This window comes from Sinohyriopsis cumingii, chromosome 4, assembly GCF_028554795.1.
Source record: "Sinohyriopsis cumingii isolate HCF-2022 chromosome 4, ASM2855479v2, whole genome shotgun sequence".
NCBI classification, from domain to species: domain Eukaryota; kingdom Metazoa; phylum Mollusca; class Bivalvia; order Unionida; family Unionidae; genus Sinohyriopsis; species Sinohyriopsis cumingii.
The window spans coordinates 25,019,861-25,041,776 of record NC_142964.1 but is presented as its reverse complement, the minus strand read 5'-3'; the positions used below and the strand labels follow the sequence as shown (position 1 = coordinate 25,041,776).

Below are 21,916 nucleotides of genomic sequence, written 5' to 3'. Positions count from 1 at the left end.
TACATTAACTTATCAAGTAAAATTACATATACAACTGTGGTGAGTGGACATTCATCGTTGACGTAAACCGATGACCGTCTACAACCTGGGCGAAGAACGCATCGTCAGCGTAACAAACGACTGACTACGTTTAACGTTCCTTACGTATTGGATCATTTTTATATCTGTCCTTCCACTTATTGACGCTAGTTAATTTAATTATAAGAAAGTATCAATTGTGGGTGGATGCCTGTGAATTATACGACGAGGCCGCGTATGGTTCGTGCGAACATCGTGGACGATGTGTCGGTCCTCCTGTTAATCATCAACGTGGAATAAGTGTAAGAAGCGCTTTTAACTTTGAACTCGTCTTTGGCATCACGAAAATATTGATGCAGTTTGGATTATTCTTACCAGAGTTTTCATCACAATTCGTGATCACCATTGTAATGTATATTTAATTAAATTGTTTGTCTGTTAGCTTTTTATTATTATTCCATTACATGTTATTGTATTGTAACATTGTTTACTGGACTTGACCTTATCTTAAATTGTGTTCATTTCTGCTTGACCGGATTGACTTTTGTTTTAAAAATTTCATTTACGTAAACAACTAATAACAGCTTCATTATTATACGTGTATGAGATGATTGACCGAATTATTATTCAAGAAAACAAGAAGGCGTAAACATGCTGATCCGGGTCTTCATTTTGGAGATTCCCAAGTGAATTTAATAGGGCATTGTGTTATAAATAATCAAGGCTTCTTAAATCATGCTAGAAGGTTATTTTCCATAAGGTAATGGTTATTTTTAGAAAGAATGCTAATTTGTGACCCGAGGTCAAACAGAGAACTATATTACCTTGTGACTGTTAGAATTTTACCAGTTGTGCTTGAACATCTGGTAGTTTAAGTTCTATTAAGTTGTTCAGTTTGGGCTGAGTTTTATTTTTTCAATTTATTGAATTCAAGTGATTATTTTCTCCTGAAATACAAAAGTATTTTGACGAAATTCTTGGATAAAGACATTCATTGGAATTTATACTCAATTCAAACCAGGAACAATATTTCTGTGATTCAACAAGAGACTGTTGACACATCAGTACTTCGTAGACCAGGACAGACACGTCATCTCCTTCAATTTTAAATCTCTTCGGGACTTGAACTGAGTTTTATTCAGGGCATTTTATTACTAGGACTCATGTCTTTTATTCTTGGATTATTTTTTTAATTCAATTCGCAATACCGTAAGTTCTTTTTCCCTATATTTCACTATGTATTCTATTGAAATAAATTCTTTATTAAATTTTACAAAATTTATTGTCTTCACTCCTATTTTAAGAGCATAGACTCAGAACACCATGCTCTCTCCACAACAGAGTTTTCCTCGTACACGAACCCCACATTAGTTACATCGGAGAGGACCACAACCTTTTTTCGTATCCAGCAGTATTCGTTGACACAGTGCTGTCCACATTTCGTGGTCTTCCTCATGTGGATCCATTTCGTGGTCTTCCCCATGTGGATCCATTTGCGTCGATTCCTTCCAGGTTATGATTAAATATTATGTTATTTCCATCTGATTCCAACGTGGAGGGAAGAGCAGCAATGGCTTGATGGGATACCCCTCATTGGTTATACTATTTGATAGGGGACGGACAAAAGCAGTGAAAGATTTATCCCTGGTTTCAGTTAATTTTTGCATTCTTTGGATGTATAGCAGGATCCGATTTTCAGTTAATCACAGTAAAATACCATTTTCCGAGGTGCCCCGCCTCCATCCCCGTTGCTGCCTGGGTGGTCGACTAGTCAAAGGCTCTCCGTTATCAATGCCATCTGACCTCTGTCCGCGTGGGTCCGAGTCTCGGGCTCGGCCAATGTATGCATGTGAGAAAGTTTGCCAGTAATTTACCCTGAGTCTATGGTTCTTACCAGGGTTTCCCGTATTCTTCCTCCACGATTTATACCGGCCTCCATATCAAGCCTATCCTGCGCTAAAAATGTCGCGCTAAACCCAGAACAACAACATCAACTAGAACAGCGCCATATTCCAGACCAATAAACATGGATTATGCCAGGAAGCAGAAAAGATAAAGTGTAAATCGCATTAATATGTGTTTTATATCGATATGTTTCAGTTTCCGGTAGAGAGAATTTAGTATCTAAACAACCAAAGTATAATGCCCTGCACAATGACAACTCACAAGGTAGCCGACGTGGATTGATCCCATGATAGGATTCGTACTAGCACCCTTTGGGTCTCGAGTCCGGAAGACTCCTCTGTTATATGCTAGAGGATTTCACTGTAGACCGGGGAGAGGGCTGTGTTAAATGGGGTCGAACGATTTGAGAGAAAACGGGAATGTAACATAGGCGCGATGTTGACTCACTATCTTTTAAAACTGTGGTTATCAGAATAAAAGCGATCACAGCAATGCTACTTTCTAGTAGAAAATGCATTATTTCACACTCCAACATTTAACATCAAAGAAGCTAGACACACTGAATGGATAAAGATAACGCATGGGGAACTCCATTCTTAATACCACTTGACAAATATACAGACCTTGTGAAATCCGTAGCCGCACTTAACACTTAAAGACTGCATTAAAATTTAAAGAACTGCTGCCCAATTATGAAAAGGAATTCTTCCGAGCCATTACAAAACTTGACTATGAATCATGAGGTCTGAGTGCTAGGCAAGAGGTCACTGCCTTTATAATTGCCTTCTTGGGCTCAGCAGGCAAGCAGGAAGGTTAATTAACAGTATGTCACTGCAGCGAAAATGGGTGAAGTTTATAAACGACGCAACGTATCATCAACGGAATTTTTGAGGTTTTGTATCCACAGGTATAACGCATATGTGAACTATTATATATTGTTATATCTCTTTGATTTATCATAGTAATGTTTATGTTTCTGATCATATTAATATTTACGTCTCTGTACCATATGAATCTACATAATATCATAATAATATATACATGTCTACTGATTTATTACATTGTGTAGTTTTACGTCTAAAACGTTCTAGTCAGCACTAAGTAAGAACCCGGAAAATGTACTCCACAAATGGTGAATATAAAAAGGCTGCTTTCCCGCTGAACCATGTTTAACCATCCTTGCCGAATCCCCTTTGTACATACGAATAACCAACATATTACTTCCTGGAGCAAAGTATGTCGGGTCTCCGGAGTACAGCCAAAGTTTTAGATCTTCGTTTATCTTCAACGCTGTTTCAAGTGCTCTTGAAGCCCCAAGAATGTGCGAGAAGAATACGTACGTTCCACTGACGGGGGCTACAAATTTTCCGTTTGTATGATTGTAGGCACTTCCTTGATTGTGAATAACATAACTGAATACAATGGTGTCCCAGGGAGTGATGTTTTGTATTATAAGCGATATTCGAGCGGAAAATGATACACGGCGATGTACTTGCTTTTCAAATTCTGATAGTTTCAAACCATTGACTGTTAATGTTTCTTGTACAGAATGGAGTGCCCTTCTCAAACAGCAGCTGAATTTGTTCATGCCGTGGCTTTGACAAACATTTACATAGCTTGGATTTAGTTGACAAACTTGATTTGAAACGCCATCGATATATGCATCCATCTGGTTTCTAGCATTTAAGGCGGAACTATTGAGCTCGTTTTGTTTCCTTTCCATATGATACAACTCTGATCCTAGAGTCGTTAAAGATTTCTCTGTGGATGATTTGAAATTCATGAGTTCATTCACTTGATCAGAAGCTGTTCTTAAATCTGATTGCAAATCTTCTTCTTTCGACCTAAGGTCATTAATTCTTTTCTCCGTCTGTTTTCTCCATTGCTTTTCTTCACCAAATGCTTTTTTAAGGACGATGATGTTATGTCGTAGATCATTGTTGTCATTTTTCAAAATTTGATTCTGATAGTTCGCATTATGAACGTCATTTTGCAATTGTTCGATGATACTTTGCTGGGTCTTTAAATTTGCTCTTGAAATATCCGTCTCCTCGGGACTTTTTGTATGATTGTTTGTGAACTTTTGTTCTTGTAACTCATGAACAGTATTTTGAAGTTCTATTCTCAGTCTCCGTTCAGTGTCCAGATCTCTCCGTAGAAGCAGAATATCAGATGCCAATCTTAGGTCCACCATGTCCAACCTCTTCCTCAGGCTTTCCAACTCAGTGGGTACATCTGCCATATGTACACAATGAATGGCTGCGACCATAATGGCGAAACACAGATGCCACAAACTCCTCATATCCTTGCGTTATAGGGCAGCTGTAATTGATAGAATCAAGAATATAATAACGTTTCATCATTTATGATAGGTCAAATTACAATTAAATATGTTAGTTTGATACACGTTTATCAACACATTACTCCAGGAAGAGCTACATTAACATAAAGACTGACACTTTATGTACTCTCTCTTAAAATATTAAAAAGATAGCAAATGGAAATGTTATATGACTAGACTAAACATTCATTATTTCTCTAGTAGAAAGATTGGTCGATTGATTGGCCTAGTTTGAATCGTTCAAATCCACTAAATATAGGCAGAGAGTTTAAAGCCACGAGAACTACGTGAATCTGCAGTGACGTAATGTTACGAGTCTTTGGTCACAAAATTAAGTAACAAAAAAGAAGTAAAACGGGTTTATAAAACTTAAGAAACAATTTAATTGTCAAAGTTTAAAATGAAAATATGAGAGGAACTCACGGTATTATGAAGTGAATCCTACCTAGTCCTTATAAAGGTCTATGAAAGTCCTAAATAAATGTAAAGTCCTTATAAATTTCAATCCCGGAAATGTACTGGTCCTCAATAATGGTGACATTGTCAAGATGGCCTTGTCCAAAATTCCTCCGAATAATTTTTAACAGTTCCAGAATACTATTATAGTCCGAATAATGAGCACTGTCCATCTCCACTGAACTGTCCCCGAAATTATTTTCATCTCGAATAATATCTGTAGACTTAAAGCAGGAACATAATAAGTGTAAAAGACTCCAAATATCGTAATGAATCTGATTGCTTAACTTTCTCTTTATATGTACCGTATATTACGACTGAACTTCGCAGCAGCCCCACGTAACACCATACACTACTGATTTTAAGTTGAATTAAGTATATTCACTTGACCTAGCACAACGAAATGGAGGCCACATAATTATTCTTGAAACATCAATATCCCATCAGTCACTGAGAAACTACGCCATAGGCGCCATTTTAAGTCTTATTAGTAAGATAGGTAAGTGTGTGTGTGTGTGTGTGTGTGTGTGTGTGTGTGTTTGTTATTTGGAATTTTTACGTAGTTTTAACAAGGTTTCAGTCCTATCGCTACGATGTATGCAGATTGGCAGTTTACATTGGTGTCTAGCATTGGGCATCATGTAGCAGACATGTAGCATTATGTCCCACCCATTCACATGATCCTAACAAGGGTGTATTGAATTGATAATTTCTACAGTCGGGCTTCAACAGGCTTGACACAAATATTCGGTAGGTGAAACATTAAACTTAACCAGGTCTTATTTTTCATCTTGCTTTACAGGAGTCTTATTTCATCATCATTGTGTTTCTCAAACTTTTAATCTTGGAAAATCTTTGTAATATATTTCAACATGGCATTGGTTATAACTATTTAGTTTTAAAACAAAAATAGCATGTCATAAGGATTGTCTTCGCTATCAAAGACAAAGGTCTCAATGGATAAAACTATAGTCAATCACGTGCTCGAATGAGTCAGACACAGTGGTTTGATTGGTTCAATGCCAGTGATGACGTCAGTGCGAAATTATCTATACTGTATCTCCTTTTCATTTTTTTCTTCAGTTTTATACTGCTTCCGATTATACAAGAGGCTGTTCAGTTTATAAGGAGAGTTTTGAATAAATTCTACTAGATTCTGAAGAGCATTCTTGTCTTCCTATGTTTAGTTAGAAATGTGTTAAGCAATCTGTTTAGCTGAGCAGTTTTATGCGCGACGAGAACAACATAAAAAATAGTCTGTACAAACATGTATTAAATTGTTATTGTTTGTCCTAAACCATTAAAGTCGTACAGCTCTTGATTACTATTTTTCACCACATCCGAATTTATGTACAAGGAATATGCAATGAAGAAAAGATATTGTGGAAATTACATTAATCTGTGTTTTTTTACTTTCCGTTAACAGAGAAGAGATCAACATTTTTGTGCAAATAAGCCGCTCACTTAAAATGGAGTGGACGGGTTAGTGCTTGTCCCTTCATTATTTATGAAGATTACACAGCAACGTATTTACGAGGTTGATAGTGCTATGCTATAAATAGAACATATTGTGTGAGTTACATTAATCCGTGAATTTGCATTGATATCTTTCATTTCCCGATAAAAAGAAGATGCCACTTTACAGCAGTGTAAGTCTTCCTTGCGTTGCATGATGAAAAGTATGACAGCATACGACATTCCTGTTCGAGGGCAGACGTCATCTCACATATCATGCTACACTGTTTCTGTGGCGCCTATATTAAATTCTGTTTTGGCAAGGTACTTTAATTCTCTTAACACAGCCCACCCCTCCCTTCCCCCTTTTGTGACTGAAGTAACATGCTGTCTCTCTCTCTCTCTCTATATATATATATATGGGCGTGTGTGTATATGTTTGTGTGAGTTTGTTTGAATCAATATAAGTCTGAAATGAGTAATGAATCGATTTAAGCTGCGTTGTACTTAGAATGTTAGGGAAGAAGTAAAGTGAGACATATCCATTGATATATTAGGATTAGAGAACATATATAGCGAAAGAACGCTGGTTATAGATCGAATTTGGTTGTATGTGTATGTCATAAATTCGATAGAATATATCCCTTCAATATAAATATAACCAGATTATACACTGCTACATTAGAAATAGCATTTAAGACAAATGGCTACTTACCAATCCAGACAGCGAGGAAAATATGGACTAACAAAGAAAGAATTTATTTTACGCACGTAATAGGATTAGATGTCCGGATGTTTGAATTTTGAGAAAAGAGAATTAGGGTCAAATAACACACCATTAATTTGACGTCCGGTACTTGACTGTAGTGTAGTATATATATAACTTTACTGATGGAACTGTGGGAATGTATGGACAGTTTACAATGACCATCAATGAGAGGACCTACAGAAGAGTGATAATCTCAGTCCCACCATGTTCAATTTCCCTTGATGCTATACAGTCCCACAATCTATTCCCATGTTAAGTTCCTCTTGAGGCCATAGTACAAAGTAAAATTTCCCCATGTTAAATTTCCATTGAGGCTAGGGTATCCCATATTCCCATGTTAAATTCACCTTTAGGCTATAAGCCATCAAAAATTTCCCCATATTAAATTTCCATAAAGGCTAGGGTACAACCCTCCTATTTTAACATTAAAGTCCCCTTGAGGCTAGGGTATCCCTATTCACTACTTATATAACTTTACTTATACAGCTATGGGAATGTATGGACAGTTAACAATGGCCATCGCTGAGAGGACCTACAGAACAGTGATAATCTCACAATTGCCTTTTTGGTCACTGAACTAGGTCACAGCTTTTATCGCCCATGAGTTTTGCTCCCATTAGTAAAAGTGCTACATGTTATGTGCAATTCGTGGACTATAATCATTGAAAGTGAAGTTTCTAAACAAGCGGATAGAGTCTGTTGACATATCAGTAACCAACACAGCCGTAATTATCACACTGCTCTGGTAGACATGATTGTTCATTGTTTTTGGTACTTCTATTTATACGACTCTAAAGTCTTAAACTAAGTACCGGATACGAATGAAACAAGTTTTGTAAAATTCAATAAACAACTGGTTTTTCTAAAATACAAGTTGACAATTTTGAAAACAATTTAAAAGTATTCTGAATTAAACCCAAAATAGTCCTACAAATTCTTTCTCAAGTTCAAAAGTATAGAGTATTCCGAATGAATTTCAGTGGTGTTCTGAATATATTCCAATTTTAATGTTCTGATATGCTTTTAGTGTCAACTGTACGAATGTGTCAACAATTTTGATATATCGCAATGATATAATCCAAAAAGTCCTTAAATAAATTCACAATAATGAAAAAAATGATTTAGTCCTAAAATGGTGTTCACATTGCAATTAAAATGAATCATTTAATAAATAAATCATCTTAAACTAAAACATGCGCACGACAATAAGACTGTTTCAACATTGGGTGTTAAGATTAAAATGAGTAATTCTGATGCAAACAACATTTATGTAGAAAAGCAAAGTCACAATAACAGAGCCATGATGATGGCAATTTTCCCATCAAATCTGAAGAAAAAAATTCTTCTAGAACGCTCTTAACTTCTAAAACAAACTAGACCTTGAGCTTAATATCTGCAATTTTTTAACCTCCAATTAATAATGATCTTATTATATAATCCAAATTCACAGGGAAATATTAGATATGTAATATATTGGCTACAAAATAGGAAGGCATTAATTAGGTAGGCCCTAAATTCAATTACTGACCAAGGTCAGTCAAATAATATAGAGAGAAAAGCCAACATACAATAGAAATTAAACATACATAGCATAAAGATTAAAAATATGCACGTAATAAAGCTTTCTTTTTACATATTAGTCAAATATGCATATAATTAAAATTGCCAAAGATGATGTCATAAGAATAACACAACATATCTATCAAGAGAATAAAGTACTTGCATACACGTGAAATTGCATCTGGATTTGAATGACATATTTTTCATTTCCAATTATGTCAATGTAGTCATCCATTCTTAGAAATGAATCTGTTCTGGTGACACTATTCACTTTTCTATAATCTCTGCACATGCGGAAAGTATTATCTAGTCTCGGTACTAGAATACACGGCAAACTCAAGTTACTTTTACTAGGTTATACTGAATTTACTTTTTCAAACATTCCTGTTTAAGACATTTCATCCTGCGAGGATACTGTTCATTGATGTATAATCTGTTCATTGATGTAGAATCTGCTCATTGGTGTAGAATGTGCTCATTGATGTAGAGTCTGTTCATTGATGTAGAATCTGCTCATTGATGTAGAATCTGCTATTTGAACGTCATCGTATATTAATTTGTTCGTGTTGGATGTGATGTCATGTGATTTGGATTTTTAACCTAGCTTTAACAATTATTTTAGTCATATCGCTACGATGTCGCAGTTCAGCAGTTTATAGTGATGTCTAGCACTGGGACATCATGCCACAGACATTTAGCACGATGTCCCACTCAGTCACATTATCCTGACACTAGGCCGGCCAGTCCTAACATTAACCTCTTAATGCTGAGCGCCAAGCGACGCAGCTGTTAGTACCATTTTTAAACGTTTTTGGTATGACTCGGACGGGAATTACACCACGACCTCCCGCATTCGAGGCGGACGCTCTAACCATAGGCCACCGCAGTGGTCTGTTTCTGTTGGAACATCTGGACACAAATACTCATATTCATATAATAGCTATTTTAGTTAATTATTCATTCTTTTCTTGTTACTGTTGATGTGAACATTTCTGGTCGAGATTATTCAAGACTTAACAAAGTCACTACAATCCGAATGCATTACATCGCTCACATCCTAGTTTTTTGTTGGATAGGTATAACTACATTGAATGAATGACTAACGGGGCTATCTCTACCAACATCTTCATTTAACGTATTTATATGGCAAAGTTGCTTCTATTTTTACCTCTCTAGAGTGTTAATGATTTAATTTAGGTCACTTACTTTTTCAACTGTATAAGGATGATACTTTTACGATGAATAGGATCTTGAGGTATGGACAAGAGAGCCAGAACGTTATCACCACTCTGGTATGGGCAAGAAAGCCAGAACTTTATCACCACTCTGGTATGGGCAAGAAAGCCAGAACGTTATCACCACTCTGGTATGGGCAAGAAAGCCAGAACGTTATCACCACTCTGATATGGGCAAGAAAGCCAGAACTTTATCATCACTCTGGTATGGGCAAGAAAGCCAGAACGTTTTCACCATTCTGGAATTGGGCAAGAAAACCAGAACTTTATCACAAGCCTGATATGGGCAAAAAAGACAGAACTTTATCACCACTCTGGTGTGGGCAAGAAAGCCAGAACGTTATCACTACTCTAGTATGGGCAAGAAGGCCAGAACGTTATCACCACTCTGGTATGGGCAAGAAAGCCAGAACGTAATCACCACTCCAGAGTCAGAGTTCTGGTATTGGGCAAGAAAACCAGAACTACCAGTATGGGCAAAAAAAGCCAGAACTTAATCACCACTCTGGTATGGGCAAGAAAGCCAGAACGTTATCACTACTCTAGTATGGGCAAGAAAGCCAGAACGTTATCACCACTCTGGTATGGGAAAGAAAGCCAGAACGTTATCACCACTCTGGTATGGGCAAGAAAGCCAGAACGTTATCACCACTCTCGTATGGGCGAGAAAGCCAGAACGTTTTCATCATTCTGGTATTGGGCAAGAAAACCAGAACTTTATCACCACTCTGGTATGGGCAAAAAAGCCAGAACGTTATCACCACTCTGGTATTGGGCAAGAAAGCCAGAACGTTTTCACCATTCTGGTATTGGGCAAGAAAACCAGAACTTTTTCACCACTCTGGTATGGGCAAGAAAGCCAGAACGTTATCACCACTCTGGTATGGGCAAGAAAGCCAGAACTTTATGCCAGAACTTTATCTCCAGGCTGAAAGCTTTTTCCCTTCTATTTCTGTCATAGCCTTTTTTCATTTTTAATTGAGTTGAATGGGAACTGGTTCCTGCTACTTCACAATCCTTTGACAATTTATATTTGAAATCAGAAATATAGAGAATTAGAATAACTTCTTAATCTTTCGTCTAAAGAAGGTTCTCTTTAAACAATTATTTTTGGTTCACAGACAGTATGTCCAAAAAACGGACTCAAAAAAGGACCAAAACCTAATGATTCTTGAAATGATTTCCTATTGCAAACAACGGTAAATGAACACCTTCGTCCCAATCCTTTCCTGTATCAAGCGATGTGACCAAATCATATTCTTCAAAGTTTGGTGAAATATTTCCATAGCCCTTTGACTTTCGGTGTAATACACAGCAGACTTAAACTGTTGGAAGCCTAATCCCTGCATAATTTGCTAGAAAATTCCAGACATGTAATTTGACTCTTGATCAGATTGGACAGATTGAAAAGGACAAACTGTAAAAAGATTTACTATGGTTTAAGTTTTAATATTCCTCAAAAGAAATTGCTTCTCTGAATCTTGTGGACGCACACATAATCGGCCAAAAATATTGGTGCCAGTCTTGGCATTAGGTAAGGGCCGAAAACACAATCTATCATTATTCTGCTGAATGGTTCGTCAAATGCTGAGATAGGTTGCAGATGAATTTTAGGTACCATTCGATTGGGTTTTTCTACCGTTCTTCAAGTGCAACAAGATTTACAGTATTTGGAAACATTGCTTTCAATTCATGGCCAATAAACATGATATAATATATTTAGATATGATCTACTGACTCCAGCCATGGAAGTTTCCTGGGTTAGACTAAATATTTCCAATGGATATGACAAAGGAACAATAATTTAATAGCTTACTGACAACCCATCATCAACGACTACCTCAGCTGGTCTCCATTTTCTCATTAGGACCGCATTTTTAACAAAATAATAAAACAAATTTATGTGGCTTCAGTTTCACAAATAGTTTTCTAAACAAACATATAACAGGATCTTCTTCCTGTTAGACTATTAGTGATTGTATTTTGTCGCCCTGATAAGAATAAAGAAACCGAGTAGTAAAAAGAGGATTGCTCTGATCAATACCTCTTGCTTAATCAATACCAAGACCAAACTAAGCCTCATTAAAAGACTGACCAATATATGTGTCAGCTAAAGGAATACTTTTCCTGATCAAAATCATCCTTTAGAGCTGTTTTTTTGTCATAGCGCTGGTTATTGCACAAGCTAGGTATACATCATGGATTTCATTCTCAATAGCATTGACTGTCTGATTCAAACAAAGATTGTCAGTTGCAAATGGATTAACAAAAAAGTTATCTAACGCTAGGTCATTGCCTGGTAATAAATGAATGTCCTTTATCCTTTATCCTGAAAATAAGTTTGGTGGCAAATTTACACAATGGAGAAGAACATTATTATAGCCGAACTGCTCCCTGAATTAGAACACTTTAGCAAAGAAGACTTCTCATCTGAAGGCAAATTACGTGATAATACAATACTGAGAAGCTCATGTGTCCGTTCATATTTTGTTAGAAATAGGCTCGGTAGAATCGCCAAGAACTGAAACAGGTGCTTTTCGAGACGAATGTTTATATTTATCCATGATAACAGATTGGTGTTTGTCGGACCCAGCGATTGTATTACTTCAATATTTGACCACGACCTTGAACTCTTAAAACTAAGAACATTGGGATTAGTTCTGTTGTTTTTCTTAAAATTTATATTTGAATATGTAGCCATCGGAATCTGTGTGCTCTTTCTTCTTGCAGTATATGCAGGTAGGAAGAGATAAGTATTTGTGATTATTCTTATCAGAAGTTTAATTCATAAACGTAGTGCCAGAATGAGACTTTGATGTACTCGTATAAGACTGAGATATAAAAAATATTTTTACCAAAGAACTCCTGCGAGGAATACCTACTAATAAAAGAAATGTTTTGAGTCAATAAATATACATTAGCTGTACAGGCAGCATTTTCCGTAGTTAATACCTATTGCTCATCAGGAGAGGACTTGATGTCACTATCGACGCAAATCTTTAACTGTTCAGCTGTTATTTATATTTGATTGAACTTGTATTTGATTTAATTTAATTGTTTGCTTGTTAGTTTTAAATTTCCTTTACTCCATTACATTCAATTGTAATGTAATTTTATTTACTGGGTTTGACATTTTCCAGAAATTCATTTTCCAGAAATTCAGTTTGACCTGACCGATTCTCGTAAACACCTAGTGAAAGAAATTTTGTATTTAATGCTGACCTAGTTCCTGACCTTGTTTCAGAAATCAGTAAGGAATGAAGTAAACGACATTTTTTCCTTTTTTTTTTCTTTCTTAGAGTAGATTCCTAAAGTGAAATCCAGATTATACTTGGAGTACGTGACAAATAACATGTAGCAATTGTTTGAAACTCTGGGTTTACCGGGAAATTGACCCGTATCCTGGCATCCATTTTGAACAGTACCCAGATGTAATATTGATATATTGAGAAACATTTATTATTCTTACCATAACACTCGAGGAGTCAAAGTCTTTTTGTTGTGATCAGTTTGGGTTGAAATTTTTAATTTTTCTTCAAATTATTTGGATTCAAAAAGATTATTTTCCCCTGGAAATACTCGTGATCTTAAGTAATTCTTAGACAAGGATAGTTATCGAAATATACAGAACTCAAACACTGGAATATTATTTTCTGTGATTAAACAAAGAATAATTGACACATCAGTACGACACAGACCACATAATGCGCCATCTCCTTCCATTTTGGATTTCATCGGGATTCAAACAATTTGATTAGGACTTTTTATTACTAGGACTTCTATTTTTTAATACTTGATTCGTAAAACCGTAAGTTCTTTTCTCATTTTTGCCTCGTTTTTCTAGGGAAATAATTATTTTGTTAACTTTTGCAAAGCTTCTTGGCTTCACTTTTTTATGTTACTGTTTCAAAGAGCCTAAACAAGTAGCACAGAGAATTGGATGCTCGTCCAGGATTAATGAATTTTGACTAAAAGTATTTCACAATTTTTTTTTTAAATTTAAATTCTCCTAGGGTTTGAAAATATTTAAATCCCATGTACTGTTTTACATTTTTTGAAATATTTAGTGAAATCAGCAAGCTTTTTTATAACGTCATGAAAAGTCGAGATTATTTTTTTCTTTCTTCAAATCCTATCCAGGAACAATTAGACCTTTTGAAAAAAGGAATTGATTCAATTTGCCAGAAAATAGGATCTTTCTGAGGCAAAGACTTCCTTAACAAAGCAAGAAATAAAACATATTTTGGTCCATTATTTGTTGGAAAAGAATGTTTTGGCTAAAAGTGCTTTGGTTTCGATCAGTAAGTATGTATCAGACTTTGATATAAAAGTAAATGAATTAGATGGATTTAGAGTTAAGGAAGCTGGAACTTTATAGAGATAAAGAAGAATGGCAAATGCAGTTTAAATTGGAGAAAGATAAAGAATAAATGAAATTCGATAAAGAGAAACAACGAATGTTATTACAGAAAGAAGAGAAAATTAAATTAGTTAAGTAATAAAGAGAGGAAAAAAGATAAATGCAGATACCAAAAGAACAAATGTAATTATAAAAAGAACAAATGCAGTTACAGAAAGAGGAGAAACAAATGCAAATGCAAGTAAATAAGGAAGAAACAGAGAGAGAGATAGAGGCAAATGCAAAGAGAGGAGAGTGAATATTAGTTTAGAATAAGAGAAATGGACCTGACAAGTAAAAAGGACATTCCGACTTTAGATACAATTTCAAGTTTTGATGTTACAATGAATATTAGGTTAGTGCCCAGTTTCAGAGAAAATAAAGTAGGCGAATATTTTCCTCGTTTTGAAAAAATTGCGGAAATTTGAAATGGCCAAGGGACCATTGGACTCTGTAATTACAATGTGTCTTTTGGCATCCGGGAGACGATGGTATAGCCCCAGAGTAAGTTGTTGTTTCTCCTTATTTCTAGCTCATTTTTCTTCAGCTTGCTTTATCTTTCTGTCTTCCTCGGCTTCTTGAACACCCAGTCTGACAGCTAGGCGCCAGGTGGAAAGGTCGTTAGCACAGCTCTCCCAGTCGTTGACATTGATGTTGGCCGTCTTCATGCCCTTCTTGCAAACATCTTTGTAGTACAGACGTGGTCGTCCAGTCGATCGTGCGCCTTCTGCTAACTCTCCGTATAACAGGTCCATGGGAATGCGGCCTGGATCCATTCTCTTGACATGTTTCGAGGTGCCACGCCTCCATCCCCGTTGATGCCTGGTTGGTCGTCTAGACTAAAGCTCTCCGTTATCGATCAATGCCATCTGACCTCTGTCCGCGAGGGTACGAGTCTCTGGCTAGGCCAATGTATGTATGTGAGAACGTTTGCCAGTAATTTACCCTGAGTCTATGGTTCGTACCAGGGTTTCCCCGTATTGTTCCTCCACGATTTATGCTGGCCGACATGTGAAGCCAATTCTGCGCTAAAAATGTCGCGTTAAACCCAGAACAGCAACATCAACTAGAATAACGTCATCTTCCAGACCAATAAACATGGATTATGCCAGGAAGGAGAAAAGATAAAGTGTAAATCACATTAATATGTGTTTTATATCGATATGTTTCAGTTTCCGGTCGAGACAATTTAGTACCTAAACAATCGAAGTATAGTGCACTACACAATAAGAACTCAGAACGTAGCCGACGGGGATTGATCCCATGATATGATTCGTACTAGTACCCTTTGGGTCTGGAGTCCGGGAGACTCATCTGCTATATGTTAGAGGATTTCACTCTAGACCGGGGAGAGGGCTGTGTTAAATGAGGTCGAACAATTTGAGATACAAACGGGAATGTAACATAGGCGCCATGTTGACTCATATATGTTGTGCAACTGTGGTTATCAGAATAAAAGCGATCACAGCAATGCTACTTTCTAGTAGAAAATGCATTATTTCACACTCCAATATTTAACATCAAAGAAGCTAGACGCTCTGAATCGATAACGATAATGCATGGGGAATTCCACTCTTAATACCTTTGACAAAGATACAGACCTTGTGAAATCCATAGCCGCACTTAACACTTAACACCTGCATTAAAATGTAATGAATTGCTGGCCAATTATGAAAAGTAATTTTTCCGAGCCATTACAAAACTTGACTATGAATCATGAGGTCTGATTGCTAGGCAAGAGGTCACTGGCTTTATAATTGCCTTGTTGGGCATTACAAGCCAGCGGTAAGGTTGATTAACAATGTATCACTTAAGCGAAATTGGGTGAAATTTAGAAACGACGCAACGTATCATCAACGGAATTTTTGAGGTTTTATATCCACAGGTATAACACATATATGAACTATTATATATTGTTACATCTCTTTTGATTTATCATAGCAATGTTTATGTTTCTGATCATAGTAAAGTTTATGTTTCTGATCATAGTAATGTTTATGTTTCTGATCATAGTAAAGTGTATGTTTCTGATCATAGTAAAGTGTATGTTTCTGATCATAGTAATGTTTATGTTTCTGATAATAATAATGTTTATGTTTCTGATAATAGTAAAGTTTTTGTTTTTGATCATAGTAAAGTTTATGTTTCTGATAATAATAATGTTTATGTTTCTGATCATAGTAATGTTTATGTTTCTGATCATAGTAAAGTTTATGTTTCTGATCATAGTAAAGTTTATGTTTCTGATCATGGTAATGTTTATGTTTCTGATCATAGTAATGTTTATGTTTCTGATCATAGTAATGTTTATGTTTCTGATCATAGTAATGTCTGTGTTTCTGATCATAGTAATGTTTACGTCTCTGTACCATATGAATTTGCATAATATCATAATAATATGTACATGTCTACTGATTTATTACATTATGTAGTTTTACGTCTAAACCGTTCTAGTCAGCACTAAGTAAGAACCCGGAAAATGTACTCCACAGATGATGAATGTAAAATGGCTGATCTCCCCATGGACCATTTTTAATCATCCTTGCCGAATCCCCTTTGTTCATATGAATAACCAACATGTTACTTCCTGGAGCAAAGTATTTCGAGTCTCCGGAGTACAGCCAAAGTTTTAAATCTTCGTTTATCTTCAACGCTGTTTCAAGTGCTCTTGAAGCCCCAAGGATGTGCGAAAAGAATACGTATGTTCCACCGACGGGGGCTACAAATTTTCCGTTTGTATGATTGTAGGCACTTCCCTGGTTGTGAATAACATCACTGAATATAATAGTGTCATAGGGTTTAATGTTTTGTATTATAGGGGATATTCGAGCGGAAACTGATACACGGCGATTTACTTGTTTTTCAAATTCTGATAGTTTCAAACCATTGACTGTTAATGTTTCTTGTACAGAATGGAGCGCCCGTCTCAAACAGCAGCTAGATTTATTCATGCCGTGGCTTTGACAAACATTTACATAGCTTAGATTTAGTTGACAAACTTGATTTGAAACGCCATCGATATATGCATCCATCTGGTTTCTAACATTTAAGGCGGAACTATTGAGCTCGTTTTGTTTCCTGTCCATATGATACAACTCTGATCCTATACTCGTTAAAGATTTCTCTGTGGATGATTTGAAATTCATGAGTTCATTCACTTGATCAGAAGCTGTTCTTAAATCTGATTGCAAATCTTCTTGTTTTGACCTAAGGTCATTAACTCTTTTCTCCGTCTGTTTTCTCCATCGCTTTTCTTCACCAAATGCTTTTTTAAGCACGATGATGTTATGTTGTAGATCATTGTTGTCATTTTTCAAAATTTGATTCTGATAGTTCGCATTATGAACGTCGTTTTGCAATTGTTCAATGAAACTTTGCTGGGTCTTTAAATTGGCTCTTAAAATATCCATCTCCTCGGGACATTTTTCTTGATCGTTTGTGAACTTCTGTTCTTGTAACTGATGGACAGTGTTTTGAAGTTCTATTCTCAGTCTCCGTTCAGTGTCCAGATCTCTCCGTAGAACCAGAATATCAGATGCCAACCTTAGGTTCACCATGTCCAACCTCTTCCTCAGGCTTTCCAACTCAGTGGGTACATCTGCCATATGTACACAATCAATGGTCATCACCATAATGACGAAACACAGATGCCACAAACTCCTCATATCCTTGTATTATAGGGCAGCTGTAATTGATAGAATCAAAAATATAATAACGTGTCATCATTTATGATAGGTCAAATTACAAATAAATATGTTAGTTTGATAGAAGTTTGTCAACGCATTACTACAGGAAGAGCTACATTAACATAAAGAATGACACTTTATGTACTCTCTCTTAAAATATTAAAAAGATAGCTAGTGGAAACGTTATATGACTAGACCAAACATTCATTATTTCTCTAGTAGAAAGATTGGTTGATTGATTGGCCTAGTTGAATCGTTTAAATCCACTAAATATAGGCAGAGAATTGAAAGCCATGAGAACTACGTGATTCTGCACTGACGTAATGTTACGACTTTTTGGTCACAAATTTAAGTAACAAAAAAGAAATAAAACAGGTTTATAAAACTGAAGAAACAATTTAATTATCAAAGTTTAAAATGAAAATATGAGAGGAACTCACGGTATTATGAAGTGAATCCTACCTAGTCCTTATAAAGGTCTATGAAAGTCCTAAATAAATATAAAGTACTTATAAATTTCAATCCCGGAAATGCACTGGTCCTCAAGAATGGTGACATTGTCAAGATGGCGTTGTCCAGAATTCCTCCGAATAATTTTTAACAGTTCCAGAATAATATTTTGTCCGAATAATGAGCACTTTCTATCTGCATTGAACTGTCCCCGAATTTATATTCAGCTCGAATAATATCTACTTTCAACATAAAGCACGTCTGCAGACTTAAAACAGGAACACAATAAGTGTGAAAGACTCCAAATATCGTAAATGAATCTGATTCTTAACTTTCTCTTTATATGTATCCTCTAATGCGACTGAACTTCGCAGCAGACCCACGCGACAGCATACACTACTCTTTTTTGAAGTCGAATTAAGTATATTCACTTGACCTAGTACAACCAATGGGAGGCCACATAATTATTCTTGAAACATCAATATCCCATCAGTCACTGAGAAACTACGCCATAGGCGCCATTTTAAGTCTTATTAGTAAGATGTATGTATGTGTGTGTGTGTTATGTGGATTTTTACGTAGTTTTCAGTGATATCGCTCGAATGCATTCAGATTGCCAGTTTATAGTGGTATCTAGCATTTGGGCATCATGTCGCACACATGTAGCATTATGTCCCACCCAGCCACATGATCCTAACAGGCCGACCAGTCCTAATACTAAACTCTTAATCCTGAGTTCCTACGGAGACAGCTGCTAGTACCAGTTATGCAAGTCTATGGTATGACAACGCTAAGGCTCGAACCCTCGACCGAGGCGGACGCTCTAACCATTTAGGCCACCGGAGCGGTGCATTAGTTAGATGATGATTACTAATTGTCAACACATACGTAAACATCTATTTATAAATTCTATGTATCGACCAGTGGTCTAGTGTTAGAGAACCACAACTGTAGCAGACCCAAGCTGATCCAAGAACACACAGCCGATTAGTTGGGAACAAGGCACTCTAACCAATGTGCCACCGCGAATTCTGCCTCCATTGATCGTCTCCAACAATACGCAGGAGAGCCAATCTGGCCTATTCCACGCCTGAAAGCCAGCAATGGGTGGGAATCAGTTGTGGTGGGTGGGGTTTCACTCAGGTATAGCTTCCAAGATAGTATTGAATCGATGCTGGGGAAACAGAACCTAGACTAGAACTGAAAAGAAATATTGCGATTCACTGCATCAATTATGATCTATCTTATACAACGTTCTGTTTTAATTTTTATATTGTTACTCCATCTAGTGTTGAAAGTATTCTACGGGGTTTTAAGAGTAAACGGTCACGTGAGCGCTAGTGGTCAGCACGAGTTTCGAAGAAACAGAAGTGGCAGCCGTTTTCGCTACATGTAGGAAAGTAAAATTGGAAGTCATTTAAATACTGTACCTCAGGAGAAGGAAGAAGATGCTACTGAGGCCCATGATAATACGTTTGAAGCAACAGTAGAACCAGGGTAGGATTGTCAGTGAAATGCTTTTCGATGGTCATGGTGACTCTGCACTAAACTAATACGCGATGTACAACAGTTCATTCTCCTCATGTCTACAGTGGAGTAAAAAGCAGAAGCTGAAGCATCGCCGATCACACGTGAAGAGGAAGTACGACCTCGTGATGGGAATCGGTACTAATTACGCTTTACAACGGATGCCAGCTGCCACTACACTGATCGACACACTTACAAGCCCATAGCTTCATGAAATCAGAATTGCAATCCGGACATGTATTCACAGAGAGACTCACTACTTCAGGATGACACTCAGAAAAGTCAGTTGTGTGCATCACTCACACTTTTCAAAGGACAGATGCATCTGACCAATCGCACATGAACCCACCATCGAATGCTGCTTCGCTCATCGATGACATGTCGCATGTGCCTCCATTTAGCATGTCGAAGCGCCATGTATGACAGACTTTGGCAAAATACCTGAACTTGCTATGAAATCTTTAACACGGTGCTCTTCATGTTTGACCGTACAGAGAACTACAGAGCATGGAAACCCACATTTACTAACTCCATCAGAGAGGAATTTGATGTATTGTCAAAATACATAGGACATGAGTCCTCAGAGCATGTGAAAAGGAACAGGTCAGTTCATATGAATAACCCTGCAATAGGTCTGAAGACGGTATGGGACTAACTGAATGCGTGTTACGGCCCCCAGAGGTCATTGAATTGGCAAAAGTGGATCCACACCTACCAGGTCTCAGCTTTTTAGACACGGCTCGTAGAGCAAACCCCATCGTGGAAGTACTGCAACACAGGTTACAAGAGAAATGGATCTCGCAAGGCTCAAGATATAAGGAGGAAAATACAGTCCCATTACCACATTCCTCATTCTTTTTCAAAATGTATTCGTGGTCTAGATAAAACAAGGTACGATCCAAGTTTCGAATTCAGTGCATCAGGTACATTGAATTCAAATGTTTTCAAGTAAGACACAACAACTCCTCTCTCTGTACATCAGACAGAAGTGTCTTCTACTACGTCACCACACCTATCCATGCTACAACTTCGAATTGCGAAGTCGACGATACCAACAAACAATCCCAATTGAACAATAAGCATCACCCCATTCAGAAATGTTGTGGCTCTAGACAGAAATCTTTTCGACGAATCACATTGCTTGATATTGTCGCCACACCATACCTTGGAAATGAAACTACATACAAAGCACCATTTCATGGCATTCATGAAAAGGATATTTGAAAACGGCCACACCGATATGCCTCTCCACTGAAAGATGGTGAAGCATTCTGGTATCTACCGACATTTGGGTCTACCACCCATTCATAGGCACCAGGTCAAATTAGACTGGTATTTGACTCAAGTGCTCCATGTCGGGGCATCTCACAGAATGATGCTTTTTACCGGTCTAGACATAACCAATAGCTTCGTAGGAGTTCTAATCCGTGTCAGGAAGGAGCCTGTTGCTGTAACAGCCGACATCCAACATATGTTCCACTGTTTTGAAGTTCGAGCTGACGGCAGAAATTATTTAAGATTCCTGTGGTACCGCAACATAGACATCAACAATGAGGTCGTCGAATGCAGGATGCAAATGCATATCTCGGTAACAGTTCATCACCTGCAGTGATCACAAACGGACTTAGAAGGGCCAGACAGGATGGAGAATGCGAATGTGGTACTAATGCAAGACGGTTCGTAGAAAGAGACTTCTACGTAGGCGATGGACTTAAATCAATGGCTACATATGCAGGGGATATCGATCTGCTCAAAGGAACGCAGGAATTTTATCCATTTCTAATGTGAGGATCCACAAAATTGCCTTTAACTCGCCGAGATAATGAAGACATTGCCGTCAAATGACTACGTAATGGATATAAGGGATTTGGATCTTGGTGTCGAATCATCACTTATTCAGCCTTGTCTTGGGCTAATCTGGGTGCAAAAGACGGACACATTCACAGTCCAGTTGTCCGTTGATTAAAATGCATACAACCGACGCGACGTCATGTCAACTGCGAACAACCTCTACAATTCATTCGGGTTCGTAGCCCCATTTACCATCCAAGGAAGGTTATTACTTCAAGAGCTTACTTCAGAAGCAAGAGAATGGGATACTACCCTACCCAAAAC

General features: G+C 37.1%; 2 protein-coding genes across 2 annotated transcripts; both read right to left on the bottom strand.

Moving 5' to 3' along the window:
* Positions 1–1,538: 1,538 nt before the first annotated feature.
* LOC149800825 (uncharacterized) lies at positions 1,539–4,265 on the bottom strand. The gene has a single exon (XM_089954222.1). It carries the CDS (start codon positions 4,223–4,225, stop codon positions 3,011–3,013), a length of 1,215 nt encoding a protein of 404 aa, XP_089810348.1. The 5' UTR covers positions 4,226–4,265; the 3' UTR covers positions 1,539–3,010.
* An 11,728-nt stretch (positions 4,266–15,993) lies between these two features.
* On the bottom strand, positions 15,994–17,849 carry LOC149800824 (uncharacterized). Its single transcript, XM_089954826.1, has one exon. The coding sequence runs from the start codon at positions 17,801–17,803 to the stop codon at positions 16,589–16,591; it is 1,215 nt and encodes a 404-aa protein (XP_089810952.1). The 5' UTR covers positions 17,804–17,849; the 3' UTR covers positions 15,994–16,588.
* Between the last annotated feature and the right edge of the window lie 4,067 nt (positions 17,850–21,916).